The sequence below is a fragment of the Dasypus novemcinctus genome, chromosome 5 (genome assembly GCF_030445035.2).
Source record: "Dasypus novemcinctus isolate mDasNov1 chromosome 5, mDasNov1.1.hap2, whole genome shotgun sequence".
In the NCBI taxonomy this organism is placed as follows: Eukaryota; Metazoa; Chordata; class Mammalia; order Cingulata; family Dasypodidae; genus Dasypus; species Dasypus novemcinctus.
In genome coordinates, this window is record NC_080677.1 from 119,130,896 (window position 1) to 119,150,732 (window position 19,837).

At 51.3% G+C, this 19,837-nt stretch overlaps 1 protein-coding gene across 1 annotated transcript; it reads left to right on the forward strand.

Annotated features, from left to right (window-relative positions):
• The first annotated feature begins 854 nt into the window (after window positions 1–854).
• CLEC2L (C-type lectin domain family 2 member L) lies at window positions 855–18,282 on the forward strand. The gene is made up of 5 exons (XM_058297454.2): window positions 855–1,254; window positions 11,058–11,132; window positions 13,975–14,141; window positions 15,084–15,184; window positions 17,327–18,282. Exons 1-5 carry the CDS (start codon window positions 1,065–1,067, stop codon window positions 17,436–17,438), a joined length of 645 nt encoding a protein of 214 aa, XP_058153437.1. The 5' UTR covers window positions 855–1,064; the 3' UTR covers window positions 17,439–18,282.
• The last annotated feature ends 1,555 nt before the right edge of the window (window positions 18,283–19,837 follow it).

Sequence of the window (19,837 nt, forward strand, 5' to 3'; positions counted from 1 at the left end):
AGAAGATAAATGGGAAGATCTAAAGGCCTTAGAAGGTAGAGTTCCTAAGGCTTTGTGGCTGATTAGATTTTGGGGGTTGAGCAAGCAGGAGGAATTGAGGGTAGGGAACCATAGGCTGAGATGGGGAACACAGAGGGAGAGGGAAAGAAGTCCAGGGCTGGGTGCTTTGAAAATGAGGTGACTGTGGGTCACCTAGGAAATAACTCTTCCAACCAATGCCATGGAAGTCAAACCAGCCAACCACACACCTGTATGGTGCCACCTTCCAAAAATGCCCATGACCTCTTTAATTCTAGTTCTCAACCAACGTTGGGGACGCTGTCAGCTAATGTATGTGGAAGTCCCTGGGGCAGAGCAGATGCGCAATAAAAGTAAATGGAATCTGAACTGTTTCCCCAAACTTGTACCCTTAGACCTTTGCTTTCTTTGTTCTCCACTGTTTCCAACGTTTCATCTGTCAAGAGTCTGGAGGCCAAGTTAGAGTCCCCATCCCTCAGCCCTGGCTCCAGGGCAGACCAGAGGAAAGCCACTCTTTTGCTTGAAACTCATTGCACGATCCCGGTAAATCTTATTCCCACGTTGATAGATGGGCAAGCAGGAGGCTGGAAAGGGGCAGCGGGATTAGAACTCAGGTCTGCTGGCTGCAGACCTCGCTCTGCAGCATCTCGCCTCCTGTCCCCGGGTGGCTTGATTGGAGACCAGAGCTGTCACCGCTCCTCCGCGCCTCCTCCCTCTTGCCATCCCCCCGCACCACCCGCGGATGCCCGCGCGCCTCCTCCCGCTCCTCCCCCGCGTGCGAAGGCTGCGCGGAGGCTGCGGCTTGGGCAGGAGGGCGCAGCGCGCACGCTGGCGGCGGCGAGGCTGCGGCGGCGGCGGCGGCGACCGGGTGAGGCGAATCCGGCAGGGGAAGCCGGACTCAGCCCCCGCCTGCTCCAGCCGCGACCCTCGCCCACCCCGAGGCCGGCCTGGGGGGCTCGCAGGAAGCGCCGAGCGCCGGGTGCGCGTCGGGCTGGGCCCCGCACCCCGGGGTGGGAGTACGGGCGCGGCGCGGCGGAGCGCCGGACATGGAGCCGGCCCGGGAGCCCCCCGCGCGGGCCAGGCCCCCGCCGCCCCCGGTCGCCCGCCCCGCGCCCGCCCCCGCCGCGCCCAGGCCACGCTCGCCCGGGGAGGCCGAGGCCCGCGGCCCCGAGGTGCTGCTGCGACGATCGGGGTCGGGCTACGAGGGCAGCACCAGCTGGAAAGCGGCCTTGGAGGGTAAGCGCGGAGCGGCGGGACTCGGTCCCACCTCGCCCGTCTTTCTCACCTCCCACCCGCGGACCCGGAGTCCCCGGGGGCGGCCGGCCCGGGAGGCGGGTCCTAGTCACCTTGGCTAGTCTCCCGGAGGGGAGGGCAAGGAGCGCAGTTTAGGAACCTGGAGGACTGATTTCGGGGTAATCAGATGCCCCGTTGAGAGGGAGGCAAGGGAGCGTCTGGGGTTACCTATGAGTACAGCCTTGACTGTACCTCTTTGACCTTGGAGCAGACTATGTGCTACGAGCCTCAGTTTCCCCATGGGTAAGAGGGATAGTTACTGAGACCAGCCTGACGGGGTTGTTGAGAGGGTTGCCTGAACCTGTGGCAGTGGAAAATGCTTTGGGTAAAGTAACAAAAGCTGCAGACCTCAGAGATGGTGGGACTACCCTTTGAGAGGGACGGGTGAAGGCGCCTGGAGGTGATGGGGCCCTGTGGGGAGGGGAGAGGCAGAGAATCACAAGAGGCTCTTCTTTGCAGGGTCCTGGGTCTCACTTACCCGGTCCTGTCAGACTGGCAGAGGGAGTGACCCCTGGCTGGTCCAGGGGGCAGTAGCCACAGCGGGAAATAGATTTCAAGTTCATGAGTTCTAGGAAACGTGTGTTGGTCTCCCAGTGATGTGCAGAGTGGGCTGCCGTGGGAGGTGCTGGAGTTGAAAGGAGAGAAGACAGGCCCTCAGGACCCTTCTCAGGGTGCTCCTGAACCCCAGATCCAAGGGCTGACGACCTAGACAGCATGAACTGGGGAAGTTCAAAGTCAGGATCACTCAACCCTGGGGAGGGTGTGTCAGAAAAGGAGGGCTTCCTCCTAGGAGGTGCCAAGAGGAGAGGGAAGGGTGTGCCAGGCTGAAGCGGCAACAGATTCAGGGGCCAGGTGGCCGGAGCAAGCATGTCCCACGTGGGGACCTGAACTCTATATAGAGTACCAGTATGCGGGGTGGGGTGGGAGTGAGTGGAGATGAGTCTGGAGGGCCCAGATGGCAAAGAGCCAGCCAGGCCTTGCCAAGGAATGTGGAGTTTGTTCTGAATGGGCTGTTGAGGGTTTTAAGCATAGGATGAGTCAGGGGGGTTGCCCTCAGAAAACTGGGGCCTCAGTGGCATGACCTAGTGCAGTTGGACCAAGGCTGGAAGTTAGGGAGGAGGGGGTTCTGTGTGGGTGCATGAGCAGCACCCACACCCAGGCAGCTGGGTGGGGCTGCAGAGGAGGAGAAGGTGCTGGCTCTTAGCCCCATGGCTGGTGGGCCAGGGGATGTGGACCGTCTGGGGTGCAGCTGTGCAGACCCTGGAAGAGCAGGAAGGCTGAGGTGGTGATTAGGGACAGAGGAGGCAAAGATGGACCAAGGAGCAGAAGGGCTGTTGCAGGACTTTGGGTTGAGAAAAGCTGGGTTGGATAAAGGTGGATGAAAGCCCTCTCTTGGACAGGCCTCTCTAGGTTTATTGCTGGAGTTGCCCTGCGACCCCATGCTTAGTTTCAACCAAAGTTTTTCTTTTTTTAAGGAGGTACGGGGGATTGAACCCAGGACCTCGTACATGGGAAGCAGGTGTTCCACCACTGAGCTACATCGCTCACCTCAAAGTTATTTCTTGAAGTTTCTCACTCCTGGCCCACCTTCTCTTGCCTGTAATTTGCTCATTCCTTCATTTGCAAGCGTTTCTGAGGGACTATAAAGAAGTCATTTCAGGGGAGGTGTGGCTTCTTTCATTGCCTCCTGCTGCTGGTTCCCGTTCTGCCTCCCGCCCTGACTTTGGCCTCCTTGTGCTTCCTATTCCCAACTTTGGCTGGGCCGACCACCTGCCAGTTAGGCTGGAAGGCGAGGTTGCACAATGAGCGGGAAGATGACCCAGGACTCTTTCGGGACACTGGATCATCCAGCCCCTGCAGTTAGCTTGCCCCCATGCTTAGTGCCTCCCTGTGGCCCAGCCTTGTTTTACCTGTCTTGGTGTGGCTCCCTGCCTGGCTTTACTCTGTGATCCAGGCCACCTCTGGCTTCCTCACCCTCTTTCCTCTGTCTCCCACCTTTCATAGCCTGTGGTCTTTGGAGGCTCAGAATTTCCAGCCTATAGGCTTTTTGTCCAAAGGAGTTCCAGGGTCTGGAGTCTGAGATCCTGGCTAGGGGCTTCCCCTCTGCCCATCCCCTGTGGCTCCCTCTCCCCTCCCCAGCACCCCCTCGCATCAGGAAAGGGGAACTTGTGAATCAGGACTGGTCCTCATTGGGTTGCTGTCTTGCCAGCCCAGGCTTTGGCCTTTCACATTCATTCATCAAACATTTATTGAGTGCCTACGATGTCCAGGCACAGTTTTAGGCACTGGGAACTTTCTGCCTTTGCAGAAATCACAGGATGGAGCTGAGCCTGCCTGGTGTGGTGCAGAGAGCATGGGGTTTGAGTCTCATAAACCTAAGTCACATCCTTCTACCACCACAGCTGAGCAGGTTTTTGACCATGTTTGAGCCTTGGTTTTCTCATCTGCTGAGTCAGGTAGTAGTATCTACCTCTCAGGGCTACACAGGCAAAGGCTGTGAGCTGTGGGCTGTAGCTCTCCTCCCAGCTCCTTGACCCCCTGCAGCCCTGCTGGGGGGCCTAGGGAACAGGGGCGACTGACTGCTTAGTTGAAATCCTTGCCTTCTGCTCTGCCTATCTTGAGTCTGCTTCTTACTGGAGTCCACGTAATTAGCCAGTCCACGGACACTGAGAAGTACTGGGGAGGAGATGAGGGATCTGTCACTTTTGGGACCAAGGGTTTTTGCAGCCCCTGCTTAGCTAAGCACCTGTCATGAGAGAAACAGGAGACAACCTGGCTTGATCACTCCGAGGAGCTCCCACAGAGGGGCCTCTGCTCCCTTATTCCTATGTACCAAGCATTTATTGAACACCTGCCGTGTGCTGAGGGCTTCTACAGTAGTTTTCTGATTTAATTGTTCCATCTACCGTCCAGCGGGTTGGTGAGAGTTCTATCTATTTTATAGGTGAGGAAGTGAGATTCAGAGAGGCTAGTTATCTTGTACAAAGACATACCTTGGTTGCTAATATATGAAGTGGGATTTTCCACGAAGATTCCTCTGGTGCAGAAAACTTGTAGGCTTTCCCGTGCTAACCAAGGACATCAGGCTTGGTGGGGCTAATTGGAGATAATCAGTTTGTACTTCAAATGTAGATGGCACGTTCTTCTCCTCTTGATTCACAGAGGACCCTGCCACCACCAGGAGAGCCTTTTTTTCCCTCCTCTTCACAGGTTGAGTGAATTGGAGAGCTGCTGAAATCATAAAGCTGGAATTACAGCCTAGTCTTTAAGACTTTTCTTAAATGAACACTTAGCTTTATAAATAGAAAGCCAAACTGACATTCTCCTTGACCAATTCTTCTCTCTCTGTAGATATTAACGTTTCCTTCCACCTCCAGCTTTAGGTAAGAGGCTGGAAAAGGTGACCCAGAGTGCTCATCTGGGTTCTGGGAAGACTGGAGGTGATTTACTATGGGGATATTTTTGGCATTGAGGGTGGGAGTGGAGAGAAGGTAGGGGGGATAGAGTGATTCTGCATATCTCAGGCTATAGATTTTTTCATACTTACCGATTCTGAATTTTTAATGTTGAAAGTTTCTTGATTAGGCATAAACCCACAACTTCCTGATCAAAACCGCATGCATTTAGCAAAGCCTCCTAAAAATTTCAAAAATTACCAAACTCTGCATTTGGTAATTTTTAGCAGTCAAGATTATGCTTGCCAGGCTGTGCCCCTGATGACTTAGAAATATCACCTGTGAGCCTTTTGGGGCTGTGAGTAGGAGGTTATTGGAAAGTTTGTCTGGGCTTAAGAGTCGTAGTTTTTTTTTTTTTCCAGTTCCTTCTAATATTAGGCTAAATCATACACATTTATAAATATAAATAAACTGTACCCTTAAACTCCATCTAATACGGGCCATTGAAAAGAAGGAATGATTGTCGAGTTTGACATTGTTTGGATTATCCAGCCCCATGGCTGTGCTCTGTGAGTGCTGATGGTGAACAGTGAGTGGGGACTCCCTAGCATGAGTTTTCTCTGTCAACATGCAGTGGGTGGTAGTTTGAGTCTTTTGTGGACCCCCAGAAAATCCTGTTCTTAAAGCTAATCCATTCTTGTCAGTTAAACCTACTGTAGGGAGAACGTTTTGATTAAATTACTTCAGTTAAGGGCATTGGTTAGATTGCATGGCCCAGGGTAGATCTTAGTCCTCTTACTGGAGTCCTTTATAAGTGGAGGAATAAAAAGTCACAGATATAGAGAAAGGCTGCAGTGACAGAGTGGAACACAGAAGCTGAAGGCAGTGGGGCTGGAGAGAGAGGAGAGACGAGCAGATGCTGCCATGTCCCTGATCACCCACAGCTGCAGCTCAAGGAGAAATCATCTCCTGATGATGCCTTAATTTGGACACTTTCACAGCCTCAGAACTGTAAGCTTTTAAGTTAATAAATCCCCATTGTAAAGCCAACCCATTTCTGATATAGTGCTTGGTAACCATTAGCAAATTAAAACACAGTGTATAGAAAAACTATCCCTGTGAAAAAATGAAGAGGCTCCTCAGTTCTCCTATGTTGGGGGCCAATGTTCAGCTTCCCCTTTCTCCAAAGGACAGGCATGTATCCACATGGTTTTTCCCACAAATTCAGGGTGTTTAAGGCTGACCAAGGATATTGTCATTCAGTGTTGCTAAATTCCCCTCATATTTTTTGAGTACCAGTGGATGCTTTGTAACATGCAAGGCATTAATGAGCCCTATTATAGGGAATTCAAAAGTGAGTAAAACACAGTCCTCATCCTAAAGGATAATAGCTTAATAATAATGGTCATAATGATGGCAATAGCAAACACTTAAATAGAGCTTACCACGCCAGGTACTGTTCTAAGCACTATACATTACATTCTCATAAAATCCTAAGAGGCAGATAGTATTATTACTTCATTTTAAAGATGAGTGAAATGAAGCAAAATAGAGGCTAAGAAAATTTGCTGTGGGTATATATGTAGACAGTGACAGAGCTGAGACTTGAACCCAGGTGAATGGTTTCAGAGCCATGCTCTTATCCCCAGTGCAGAAAAGTTATATAGTATTACGATTATAGAAGACGACTGATAGGTATATAAAGAAGAAAGAGGAAGAATGTTTTAGCCATGTTTATCACAGGCAGGCATCATGCAGCTCAAGGGGAATCAGCCTTCTGATGAAGTTGGCATTGGGGACAGAAAAGCGGAGAAAGAAGAGACCTTAAGGGCAGGCTCGAACCTCTGTTCTTCCTGTGCCTGAAACCATCTTGTTTCTGGACTTCTAGTTACTTGCCAGTATAGACCTTCTTTATAGAAAGGACTCCAAATGTTGGAATTCCAGGTAAAGATGGCAGATTGAATGCAAGCATTTATTCTCTCTCCCTTTTGAACCCCATTAATATATCAGTAAAGGATTTAAAAAAAAAAAGTTCATAAGGACAAAAAGAACATGAGAGAAGACTATAGCAACATAGTTTTGGGAACCAGGAAGCAAATTGGATGAGTGGTAACTGACTTTGCTGACCTGACAATGTTCAGAAAGCAGAGAAGCAACCCGAGTCACATGGGAGGACCCCCAAGGCACAGAGATTGGTGGCATCACTTATTGCAGGCAGTGAGTGAAGAGGGGGCTGAAAGAGGAGGACCGATTAAACATTTCTTTCAGAAAGGATTTAGATCTCTAAGTCTTCTTTCCTATTCTGCCCTTTCCAACTGCCTTTCTCCAGTCCTAGCAGGAATCTGAGGTTAAGTATCTCAAGAGAAAGAGCTTCTAGACACCAGTACATTTGAGAGCAATTAAGTCAGTATTTTTGCGGACAACAGTTCCCCAGCCTCTTACCCCAGCTGAATCTGTACCCTCCAGGTGAAGAGTAAAAGAGCCTTCTCCAGGGTCTCTGATTTGCCTGAGGAAAGACCTAAAGAGATTAACATTTGGGGAGCCCCAAGGATCAACCTAATGAGAGCAATATCTCATGAACCCCACAGTTAATAAATTCCATTCACAGGCTCAAAGGCTCCAGTGAATTCTTTTGTCTTCCACCTTAATAGTGAAGAAATAGCCAAGGATCACCAGACATCTGAGAAAAACCTCTGACATCGAAGCTAGAGACCAAAACAAATAATCAGAAAAAAAGCAGCTTGGAGGAAACAGAGACCATAGGGAGAAAAACACTTTCTTCCCACACCTATCCTCCTCCTACTCCCCCCAAAACCCTATTAGTTATATCTTCAGAGGGATGGGGAAAGAATTGCATCATTAAAACAGAATAGGATGCTTTAAAAGGGAGTTCAGTGGTAAAAGGGGGTATTTGGAGAACAGCAGCAACAACAACAATGAAAAAAAACCTTGGAAATTAAAAATAATAGCATAAATGTAAACTTCAATACAAAAGTAGGAAGATGAAGTTAAGAAAATTTTCCAGTAAATAGAACAAAAAGAAAAAGAAATAACAAATAAGAGGGAAAAAAAAGTTGAGAAAATTGGAGGATCAATTCAAGAGGCCCAACATTTGAACAATAATCATCTCCAGAAAAAGAATAGAGAAAATGGAGGCAAGGACATCATCAGTGATATAATTAAAGAAAATTTCCTGGAACTGAAGGCCATGAGTTTCCAGACTGAAAAGCCTATCGATTGCTTAGTATAATGGATGAAAATAGACCCAAATTAGGCATGACATGTTGAAATTTCAAAACACTGGGATAAAGAAAAGATTCTAAAAGCTTCCAGAGAGAGAGAAAAGAATTAAGGAGTTCATATTAAAAGGATCATGGATGAGAATGGTTTTAGACTTTTCAGAAACAACTGGGAGATAGAGGGCAGTAGAATAATGCCTTCAAAATTCTGAGTATTATTTCCAGCCTATACTATACTAGTTGGGCCTCTAAGTTGCACAACTCCAGGGGGCACCATTCACATTGTATTCTTTCTGCTCCAGGAGGTACTATTCACCACAGAACACATTGTGAAGTCTTGCTCCCTGGAGTTGTGTAGTGCAGTGTTTCTGCTATACCCTTTCTCAGGCAGCCACTGGAAGATGTGTCCCACCAAAATGATGGAGTAAACCAAGAAAGAGGAAGGAAGACATAAGATAGAAGGAACAGGAGTGCCAACACAGGAGGGAGGCAGAGAAAATCCCCAGGCCAATGGTGAAAGGAAAGCCCAGGGAGACAGCTGGGCTTAGAAGGCAACCAGTCCAGACTGGAGCAGGTCAGAAGGATCCAAGGCACACTTCTTCAAGAAGGTGAGAGAGAATTCCCGATTTAGTCTCACCATCTTAGAGAAGATTTGGGGTTGAAATACTGATAAGCACATAGAAGACTAAGCAAAGGGTAAACAAGACTGTGATTAATTGAAAGGACACAAAAAGTTGTGAAGGAAGGAAGTAATCATAGTGCATTGCATAGCTTCATTGGGATTATCATTTACATTGGTCATAAGAATATAACATCAAATTATCAATCTAACTGAAACTGTGATATGACTGTAGGAGTTGCTGGAAGGGTGTAAGTGGTCAGGGCGGCATGGTAATGCAGAGGGAACTAAATCATCATCATAGCGCAAAGTCAATAAATGATATCTAAAATGGCAAGGTCAAGAAATATTAACTCACAAATGACATGTTGGGATTTGGAAGTAAATGCCAAAAGAATCAGTTAAAAGAATTCAAACTGGTTGCCTCTGGGAAAGGGCAATGTTTCCCCTTGTGAAGACTTGTATAGTTTCTTGATTCTTAAAATCATACTTTCCAAACTATTCTTGATGAAGGACCAGGCATCTTTTCCCAGTCCTCTGTGGATGGATATTTTTGTGAAATACAATACAAATGAATCACTAGAAACATTTTCATGCACTTGGATGTCACCGTAATGTGGAATTGCTAAAAAAAGTTTCTAGATACTTCCTCTCAGTTTCTTATCTTGGATGAGTAACCAGCAACTTTTGGAGCAGAGCTGGGCTGTGGATGTACTATTTTCAACTATGTTCATATAGTCCTTTGACTAAAAAATAAAAATAGAAAAGGGAGGACCAAGGAAAGCCTTCTTGGAGAGGACGGATGGTGTCAGAGGTGGGAGGATTTCAAGAGGTAGCTGTGGGATGTTGGCATAAAGACCCACAGGGCTGGTGGCAGATTTGGCCCAGTGGTTAGGGCATCTGTCTACCACATGGGAGGTCCGTGGTTCAAACCCCGGGCCTCCTTGACCCCTGTGGAGCTGGCTCATGCACAGTGCTGATGCGCGCAAGGAGTGCCCTGCCACGCAGGGGTGTCCCCCGCGTAGGGGAGCCCCATGCGCAAGGTTGTGCCCCTTAAGAAGAGCCGCTTGGCGCGAAAGAAAGGGCAGCCTGCCCAGGAATGGTGCCACACACACAGAGAGCTGACACAACAAGATGACGCAACAAAAAGAAACACAGATTCCCGTGCCACTGACAACAACAGAAGTGGACAAAGAAGAAGATGCAAATAGACACAGAGAACAGACAACCGGGTTGCGGGGGAAGGGGAGAGAAATAAATAAATCTTTAAAAAAAAAAGACCCACAGGGCTGTGTGGGCCAAGGGGTCTGGCTAAAACCTGGGTACCAGCCAGGTAGCTGCAGAGGATTAAAGGTCGGAAAGCTCTGACAGCCACAAAAAGGAGTTTGTATATGGTATGGTGGTCAGTGGGTAGCCACGAGGGAGGGTGCTCCTGAACAGTGGTTGCCAGCAGGAGCCACCAGCAGGCCTCAGAATCACCTGGAGGGCTTGTTGAAACACAGGCGGCTCCACCCCCAGAGTGTCTGATTGAGTTGGTCTGGGGTGGAGCCCCAGAATATGCTTTTCTAACAAGTTCCCAGGTGTGGTGCTGCTGCTGGTCCTGGGCCACCTTGAGAACCACCGACCTTACCACTGGCAGATCCGGGTGGAATGATCTGGAACGGGGGGGGGGGGGGGGGGGGGGGGGGGGGGAGTCAGGAAGCTTCTGCCAAGTGGCTAGGCAGGAGATACCTAGAGGGTGCAACCGGGAATGAGAAAACACAAGAGTTGACAACTGACCGTCTGTGGAAAGCTAGGGGAAGGGAGAGGATGAGCTGATAATTTATTAAGCACTCCCTTCAGAGGGTCTGTTCCTATGGCATTCTCAGATAAATTCAGACAATAATAGAGTAAGAATTACCCATGAGAAAAGAAACATTTACAATTAGCATACTTATTAGAAAGTAAATGGGTACTCTGAAAGTCCTGAAAGGTTCTTAAACTAAATATTGCCCTTATTGTTCTGTTCCCACCATTAAATCCACAGTGAACCCCTTTTCATGGTATTTAAGGGAAGCTTCAACCCAGACTCCAGTGCTCCAGTGATTAGAAAATCTGTATTATGGGCTCTGAAGAAAAGGGAGTTCCCTCTTCTGCTGGGGCGAGTTGGAGATTGGAGAGAAGGGTGTCTCTCAGTGCCCCGAAGGCGTCAGTGCAGATTGCTCCTTGCTCCTGTCTCTGGGTCAGCCAGGGGAAGGAGCTTGCCCTCCCGCTTCCCCCTTCCCCTTGCTTCTCCCCTCGGCCAGGGAGAGGGTGTGGAGGAGGATGAGGTGTTTAGACGAGGGCCTGCTCCCCGGCCTCGGCCTCGACTTGGGCTCCTTTCCCAGGCTTGGAGAAGAAATAAGGTAGGAGCCTGAGGCTTCGTCACGATGGGGACTTGGGGCTGGGCTGGGGATTAGCATGGGGGTGGGTGCGAGGGTGGCCGAGTGCTGACCCCCTTTCTCCTCTCCTCAGACACCACCACGCGTCTCCTGCTGGGGGCCATCGCAGTCCTGCTGTTTGCCATCCTCGTGGTGATGAGCATCTTGGGTGAGCATGGACACCAGAGCGTTTCTGCAATTCACACCTTCTCAAAGGCACATTTAATTAGGCAACAGAAGGTTCCGGATGTCCTAGGAATTCCAAGTACAGGGGAAAAGTAAACAGAAAATATGGTGTTCACACTTGTGAACTACACAAGTCCCCTTGACCGAACCCTGCAGGTGAAGTGGAGAGTGGTACTGATGTACCACTTAAAGAAAGGCCGCAAGGACTTGGGAGCAAATCTGGAGGTTAGGCAGGCAGTGCCTCGTAGAGATGGTTTGGGGATACCGGCTTTTAAAGTTCACATTCATTTATTCATTCATTCTACAGACATTTCTTGAGTCCCTGTGGCTTGGGGCTCTGCCTTAGACCCTGGCTAAGTGCTACCAAGATAAAGATGAATATGACATGGTCTCCCCTGTCAAGGGGTAAATGTAGTATTAGAAATATTACTGTCTGGGGCTTTCCCAGAGGGGGCAATGCTTGTGCTGAATCCTGAAGAAAGACTAGGAGTTTCCCAGAGATGAGGAGGCAGAGGGATCAATACATGAAGGGGTATTTGAAACTGAAAGGATAGGATTGATTAAAAATAAGTAAATAAAAGAGGAAATGGCACCTGAGGATAGGTGAGGCTGCATGAACAGGGAACGTGTCTCCTCTTATTAGATTCAAGTCAAAGTATGTTCTGGCTTCTAAGATTTTGCACTAGTGATGTCAGTGTCTTTGTCTAGGTGAGAAACTCAGAATGGGGAAAAGCCTACAGACACTATTATCAGCCTCCACAAAATCCTCTCCTGTAGGGGAGGCACGATAAGCAGGTGGTTTGTGAACCTTTAGAAAAGGATATGGTGACCACTGGGGCCAGCTTGGGTTCACCTTGAACAGTTAGTACAAATTAAATCTATTTCCTTTTATCCTTTTGCTAGGTTGTGAAGTCAGGGTAATGCTGTAGACATAGCATGCTGTGATTTCAGTAAAGCATAACAGGATCTCTTAGGAGATCCCCGTGGAAAAGTCATTGAAATGTGGCCACACTATCATCTGCACTCCCCTAGCAGATTTGCAGCTCGTGGAGGAGATAAGCCAGAGCAAGTTAGTTGACCCCCTGTGCCAGCCTGGCTGTCACTGCCAAGGTCACAAGCGCCATAGGTCTTGTTCTTGGTTCTGCCTGGTCTCCATTTTTAACTATCACTTGTGTGAAAACAAAAAGTATGCATAAGAAATTTGCAGTTGACACAATTCAAAGAAGGGTGCTTCATAAGACAGATGGGAAAAATCAAGGTTAAAATTTACCTTAAAAAACTCTAAAAGATGAGCAGCAAGTCCGATAAATGTGGAAGAAATAAAGCAAGGGGTCTGCCTTTGGATTTAAAAGAGAACTGTGCATGTTCTGAACCACGAGACCAGATCATAGTAAAACAATCTAAGAGGGTGGCTCGATTCCTTTCAGAAGCTGATGGAAGCTCTGGGCCTCCTTTCCAGAAAAGCGCACCTATCCACAGGTTGCACGTATCCACAGGTTGTTTTCATGGAAGCAGTCTGCAAACTGAAAAGCCCTCAACAAGTGGAAGGCATTCTTGTGGTCACTGATGATGGGACCGCATCGGAGGTGTCCCCTTCTGTGCTGGTGGCAGTGTTTTGCTGGTAATGTGGTTACACAGCAGTGAGCCAGGAACAATGAAGAAGGGTCAGGAAGGCAAACCCTGCAAGGAATCATGGAAGAGTCAGTATCTCTTTATACCTGGAGGAGAGGAGGCTGGTGTCCATCTTCAAGTAGGAGGCAGAAGACAGAACAGATTTGCTCTGGGTCATTCCAGAGGGCATACCCTGGCCCAGTAGGTCTAGGTCACAGCAGATCAGATTGAGACTGACAATTTGAAAAGAACTTTCCAGCCTTTCAGCAATGGAATGTACTGCCCTGTTAGCTCCTGAGAATGTGATTAATGAGTGTGGGCCCACGAGCCTGCAGATGGTTCCCACCTGAGCTGGAGAGCGAGGCTTCTGGTCCATGGACCTTTCCAAATCTGAGTGTACTTGTCAGCCAAAGGGGTGCTGATGCAAAATATCAGAAATTGGTTGGTTTTTATAAAGGATATTTATTTGGGGTAGGAGCTTACATATATCAGGTCATAAAGAATAAGCTACATCCCTCACCAAAGTCTTTTGCCACGTGTTGGAGCAAGATGGCTTCTGACATCTGCCAGGGTTCAGGCTTCCTGGGTTCCTCTCTTCCCAGGGCTTATTCCTCTTTCCTCACAACCAAGTTCCTCTGTGTATTCACTTCCCAGGGCTCCAGGTCAAGACTCCAGCATCAAATTCTAACATCAAAACTCCAACTCTGTCCTTTGCCATGTCTTTTATCTGTGAGTTCCCACCCACCAAGGGGCGGGGCTACTGTTGTGGCCCAGTCAAAGCCCTAATCATAATTTAATCATGCCCAGGTATAGACCAGTTCACAAACATAATCCAATATCTATTTTTGGAATTCATGAACCCTGTCACTGAGTTTCTGGGGCTCCATGCCTCGTGGAGTTTGGGGAAAGAGAAGATTTTAATCCAGGGGCTAACCTGTTGTCACTTCTGGTGAAGACCTGAGTACCATCTGTTGGGTAATACCCCTCCCAGCCTCCCATTCATTTATTCACCCTCCTCATTCATTTATTCACCCGTGTTTGCCAGGTACTGTGAGACGCAGTAGCATTTCTGAGAGTTGCTTCTGCGAGAGATAGGCGCATGACTGGTCAAGGCAGGTGGGGGCAGCTGTGGAAAGCAGAGGAGGGTTCTGTGGCACAGGTGGTGCCCTGGCGTGTGCTGTGGGATGCTGAGCAGCCCTCTCTCTTCCCTGCAGCTTCCAAGGGCTGCATTAAGTGTGAAGCTCCCTGCCCGGAGGACTGGCTGCTCTATGGAAGGAAATGCTACTTCTTTTCTGAGGAACTGCGAGACTGGAACACGGGCAGGCAGTACTGCCACACTCACGAAGCCGTGCTGGCTGTGATTCAAAGCCAGAAGGAGCTGGTGAGCGCAGCGGGGAGGCACCCTGTGACTCTTAAAGCAGATCCATGCCCCCAAGACTTGGAGCCCTCCTGTGAATTGTTTCCAGAGCACAGCCAGTCACACTGCACAGCGATGGGGTGTACAGTCAGACCCCACAGGGACAACCTTGAACAAGTCACACTTCCATTGTCCAGGCCAATCATTTCAATCCAAGGCTAATTTGCTGAGCTAAGCTCCCTACTGTAAAATGTCAGCATTACAAATTATAAACACATTTGTGAAATGTGAAAACACATTTTCAATTTCTACTAATCCAAATCAGGACATGATCTCTTATCCCATTTAGCACACAGTTTTAACAACAAAAATCTAAACAGAAGCTGAATTAAGAAGTCTATGAGCCATCTTGGACATTGAGGATAAGTGTTGTGGCACACCAACATAGCAGATAGTCTAAAATTCACTACTGCATGTCTTTGTTACACAGTGTGATATTCCCAAGCATACATTCCCCAGAGAAAGGCCCGGCAGTCTGCAGGTAGACAACAACCAACCCCAGCATTGAAATTTGCCCCAGGTACACGCCATACTGCAGGATAATGGATTGTGCCCCGGATCAGGCTTCTTGCAGTGCTGGCCTGCACTGACTGGGCTGAGCTAGGAGGACTCACCCTGGTCTGGGCTTCTTGGCCGGGTGGGTGTGGACCCCAGAGCGCTGGGCCCTGAGAGGCTCCTGGAGAGAACTGGTAGGAAGTCGACGTGAGCAGCTGTGAGTGCCAGCTCCAGCAGCGTGGCTGCAGGGATTCTGGAACCCTAGAGCCCCCTTTTCAGGATGCAGCGGAACCTCGTCCCCTCAGTCTGTACCTCGTGGGAGCCAGCACTTCCAAGCCGAGGTTTGTCCTGGGATGCGTGAGTAGTCAGGAGACCGTATCTGACTCAGTTTTCCCTCTTTCCTTGATGCAGGAATTTATGTTCAAGTTCACGAGGAGGGAGCCCTGGATTGGCCTGCGCAGAGTGGGGGACGAATTCCACTGGGTCAATGGGGACCCGTTTGACCCGGACACGTGAGCTGAGTCTTCATCTTCTGGCGACTGAGCTTAGTTTGGGGAAGGCCGGAACACAACCACCTAAGAGAGAGAAATGTTTGGTTTTGTTGTAGCTCCATCTCCTGATCTCCAGGGTTAGCAGTGTGGGACACACATAATGATAACAGCTTTCTTTCTTTCTCTTCCATAAAAGTCTAACTTGGCTTGATGGCTCTGCTCCACCTAGTCACCAGAGCTTCACGGTGTCAGGGACACCGGCTCCTTCTGCTACCTCCTCATCTATGCTGCCTTACCCTCGCTTGCATGGTCAAGGTGGTTCAAGACCACGTCCACATTCCATCCAGTAGGAAGGGGAAAGAAGAGTGGGAGGACGTGCCCTGGAAGTCCACATGCCATTGGCCAGAACTTAGCCCCATGGCCACACCTGGCTGCAAGACAGGGTGGGAGATGGAGCCTTTACTCTGGGCGGCCATGGGCCACCTAAAAATGGTGACTGCGGAAGAAAGGGCACCACGAGCTTTCTCTGCCACATTTTCCTAGAGAGATCCTTGCGGGGGGACTGTGCACTGGTGTTGGCAGTGTGTGGCGGTGGTAGTGTATGGTCTGCGTGGTGGAGAAGTGCGTGCGGTGGTGGGAGGGGTGGTGGAGGAGCTGCTGGTGGTGGCTGGTGATGGCAGTGGCTGCCTCGCCGTCGTGGTGGCCGTGGCCGTGGGTGGTGCTGTGCATCGGGGGTGGTATTAGTTTATATGTGTGGGGCTCAGTTGAGGCTTGGGGAGATGCCAGGAAGTGCATAAAGGAAACAAGAACCTCAGCTTCTAGTCCACACCCTGGGGCTGAAGGAGCAGGATGCGAGGAGGTGGGAGGGGGTGCAGCGGCTAACCTTGCTGATTCTGGCCCCTGAGCAGCTCTGAGCGAGAGCTAGGAGGGCAGCCAGGCGGAAGAGCTCCTGCCAGCCCCAGGCCCTCTCCTGTGGCCAGAAGCCGGGGTGGGTGGGGCATAGCCACCTTCCCATCGGAGGCCTGGTCAGCCCCCTGGAGCCTCGAGCACAGGGACGGCCCTGCCGGCAGCGCTGGGCCTGTCCTCCTCCTCCCTAGTCTCCAGTGCTCTTCCTTTTTGCGCCTCTTTGTCCTCATTGCCTCTCCTTTTCCCTTTTCCCCTTTCCCTTTCCTGCCCCATTCCCAGATCCATACTTAATTGCTGTTGTGGAAGTCTTGGAATTTCTCTTCTGCCTCCCCCTTCCTCCCCAGAAGCCAGGGTCCCTGGACTGCTGACCCCCGGGCAACCAGGGACCTTTGGGGCCATTTCTCCGACCCTGAGGGGTTCCTGCCTCCTACACCAGTGGGGGAAACTGAGGGACAGGCATTATTCCGATGCCTTCTCTTGTGAGATCCCAGCTCTTGCCTCCACAGGGAGAGTGGCCTTTGCCTGTACTGAGTGACCCAGGATCAGGGTGAACGAATGAGATTGAGGAGAAACTCCCCAAGCTTCAAAAGGGGTGACTTTATACTGCAAACACAAAAATAAAACCTCCGGTCTAAGAATGACTTCAGTGAATTCTTGGGCACCACGGTGCCCGTTGTTGAGGCGCTAGGGCTATTTAGGCCCATCCCCTAATTTGTGAAGGGACCTGAACTCGAGCCACCTGCGCCGAGCTCTTGCTGTGTGCTGGGCACGGCACACACTGCCCGGCAGGCGAGCCGAGAGCAGAGCGTGCAGGAGCTGACCGCGGTGGGGCTGGCAGGCTAGGCAGGGTCCCAGGAGGCTGTGATGGGTGTTGCCCCGAGGGGCAGGCCCGTGCTGGGTGGGGGAGGGTGGGCAGAGGTGGGTGATGACCTGGGTGCCATGGGGCATGGAGGGTGAGCTGACCCTGGGAGGATGAGGAGGCGCGGGTGGGAGGGGCAGTGCAGGCTGTGTTCAGGACAGAACGGCACTGCCTCCCCCACGGGGCCGGAACGTAGGGGCGTGGAGCAGGGAGGTGGGACAGCTAGAAAGGTCATTTGGGGACTGAACGTCCTGGCAGGAGGGACCATATCACGGAAGGCGGCCCCAGAGAAGAATTGAGGGAGGGGCAGGCTGCAGGCCCTTCCCGCCCCGGGCTGTCCCCGACGGGCCCTGTGTCCCAGGCCCTGAGCGCCCTGGTCTCTTCTTTCCTGGTCACAGGTTCTCCATCTCGGGCCCAGGGGAGTGCGTCTTCGTGGAGCCTACCAGGCTGATGTCGACGGAGTGTCTGATGACGCGGCCCTGGGTGTGCAGCAAGATGGCCTACACGTGAGGGGGTCAGGCCAGAGGCGGCCCCCCCAGGCCCGCCCCGAGGCTCCCCTTCAAGGCCAAGCGGTGGGCAGGGTGGCCTCCAGCCCCTGGGCCCCGCTCCCTGGCCCTGGTGCTCCGAGGCCCTGGCTCCTGGTCTCCTCTGGCCCCAGGCGGGTCCTGTGGCTCAGCAGCTATGCCCCATTTGCTAAGTAGCGTAGGTGGCTGTTCCTGCCACACACACAGGCTCAGAGCCCACCCTTAGCGCTCCCAGCGAGTCCCTTCCTGGCGCAGCCCTGGAACATTCCTTCCTCACTGCTATCCTGGTGCTTTTAGGAAGGGTGGTAGAGGACTCGGACCGGGCTACTGTCTGCACAGACAGGCCCACCCTTCCCCAGTCGTTTCTCTCATGACTGCTGGGGGAGAAAGGGATGGAAGACTCCCCCTCCCCTTGGCCAGCTTAGCCCGGGGCCCTGGAGGCAGGCGCCTCTGCCCTGCCCCTGGCCCTGCCCCTCTCGCCTTGCCCGGGGTCCTCAGGCAGGACCCGTGCTGTGTCCGCGGTGCAGCTGTATTGGTCACTAATGGAATAAAGAGATCACCACCGTCCAGAGAAGTCTGCTGGCATTTGTTCCAAGGTCACGGTTATGGGGCAGGGAGCAGAGAGGCACACGCCACTTGAGTGCCAGTCTGTGGGGGCACCACATAGATGCACATCCTCTGGTGTGCCGTGTGGCAGTGTGTAGGACCGAGGACAAAAACATTTCAACCCCTCAGAGCACCATTTAATTTTGCTAGGCCTCCGAGTTAACTTAGATGTCCCAGAAGTGTGCTTCATTCTGGATCCTTCTTTACCATTCAGCTCAATGTGACAAATGTCATTAGCACCTGCCACGGGCCAGTCACCACACCAGGCCCTTGGGCTCAGGGTCTTATCCCCTGAGGGCGACGCAGTGGCGCAGAGGGCAACTTAGGGTGCTCTGGGAATGCCTCAGGGGCTGCTGGTTCGTTCTGCCTTGGGTAAGGGTGGGCAGCACAGAAAGCCACGCAGAAGAGGTATGTTCCAGTTCCGTCAGGTAAGAGTTTGCTCGGGTCCTAGCTCCTCTCGGCCTGTTTGAGGAGAAGGAGGGGGGCTGGCAGTACCCCTGGGCCTGAAGACTCTCCAAGTGCCACTTCACCTGCACCTGAGGCCCCAAGCAAGCTGCAGGGGAGCCCGGGCCACTCTGGCCTCCAGCGGCCTGCTGGTGAGGTGTGCGCTGTCTGCCCAGGAGCCACGTGTCTGCCTTTGGGTCCTGGCCCATTTTCAGAAAATAGTTCAGAGGGAAACGAGGCCCTGCTCTGTTCCGCTCAGTCATTTTACGGGCAGTTTTCAGGCAAAACGACCAACTTGGTTTTTGTTAACTTTTGTGCGTGCCTTCCAGATACTCAGTAAAATATGGGTGTTATGTGGTTTCATAGCTTGTCTTTTTTGGTAAGCCATTGGGGGAACTGGGTGTGCCATCAGTAGATAAAGGAATTCAGTGTGGTGGCAGTCGACGCCAGGGGGTGGCAGAAAGTCCACCGCCTTCCCAGCATCCTGTGACAGATGAAGAAACTACCGAGCTCCGGCTCCCAAGGCAGTGAGGACGAGGAGAGTCGGGGCCTGAGCTTCGGAGCTGGGCTCTCTCCCTGCTCTGTGGGTCGAGATGCCAAGAATCCAGCATAAGATGGGTTTGGCAAAGAAACAGTGTGAGAGCACAGAGACCCCTGCGATTCTGATTTTATCATTGAATTATCCCCAGTCTGCTGCCTGAAGGCACACTGGCAAATTAGCCCTCCTCACCCTGCACCACCAACAATTCTAGATACAATTAGCAAAGGAGGTACCCGACCCAGGGCACGAATGGTTTAAGTGTTTTCCTACCTGGTCCCTACTGAGGAAGGAAACATGAAATCAAGGCAAAATGATACTACACCAGACTTCTAACGTGTTGGAAATCTTTCCGAAGGATTCAAACCAGCCCCGGCCCGGCCCCTTCCCTCCGGGTTTGCTTGGTGGACGCGCTGCGCTGCCGCCGGAAGGACGCACACGCCTGGGGTCCCGTTTCCAACCCCCAGAGCTCGCGCTTCCCTGCGCCAGGAGGACCCACGGGATCGCTCCGTCCCCACTTCTCACCTTCCCTGGCAGACTTTTCCTTTCGAGTCCACTCCCCTGCCCTGGAGAATGTGCTCACCTCTACCCCGGCGCGCGTGAACCCCGGCGCGCGCGCAGGAGGCTAGAGGGCGCGCGCACCCAGCCACGGGCCCGCAATTGGTGAAGCTGGAGGATGTGCGGGAGGCCTGTTAAAAGACTTCTACGTGTACGCTGTGGACCATGGTTGGTGGTAAGAGTCTGGTGATATTATCTCATAACCTAATAAATGTTCCACCACCGTGTGGTGTGTTGAT

What these genes read in the sequence shown, in the direction of transcription:
- CLEC2L (XM_058297454.2), top strand. Translation starts at nt 1,065, where the DNA reads ATGGAGCCGGCCCGGGAGCCCCCCGCGCGGGCCAGGCCCCCGCCGCCC. An exon ending in CGTGGTGATGAGCATCTTGG is followed by an intron (nt 11,133 to 13,974) that starts GTGAGCATGGAC and finishes TCTTCCCTGCAG; the next exon opens with CTTCCAAGGGCTGCATTAAG. An exon ending in GACCCGTTTGACCCGGACAC is followed by an intron (nt 15,185 to 17,326) that starts GTGAGCTGAGTC and finishes TCCTGGTCACAG; the next exon opens with GTTCTCCATCTCGGGCCCAG.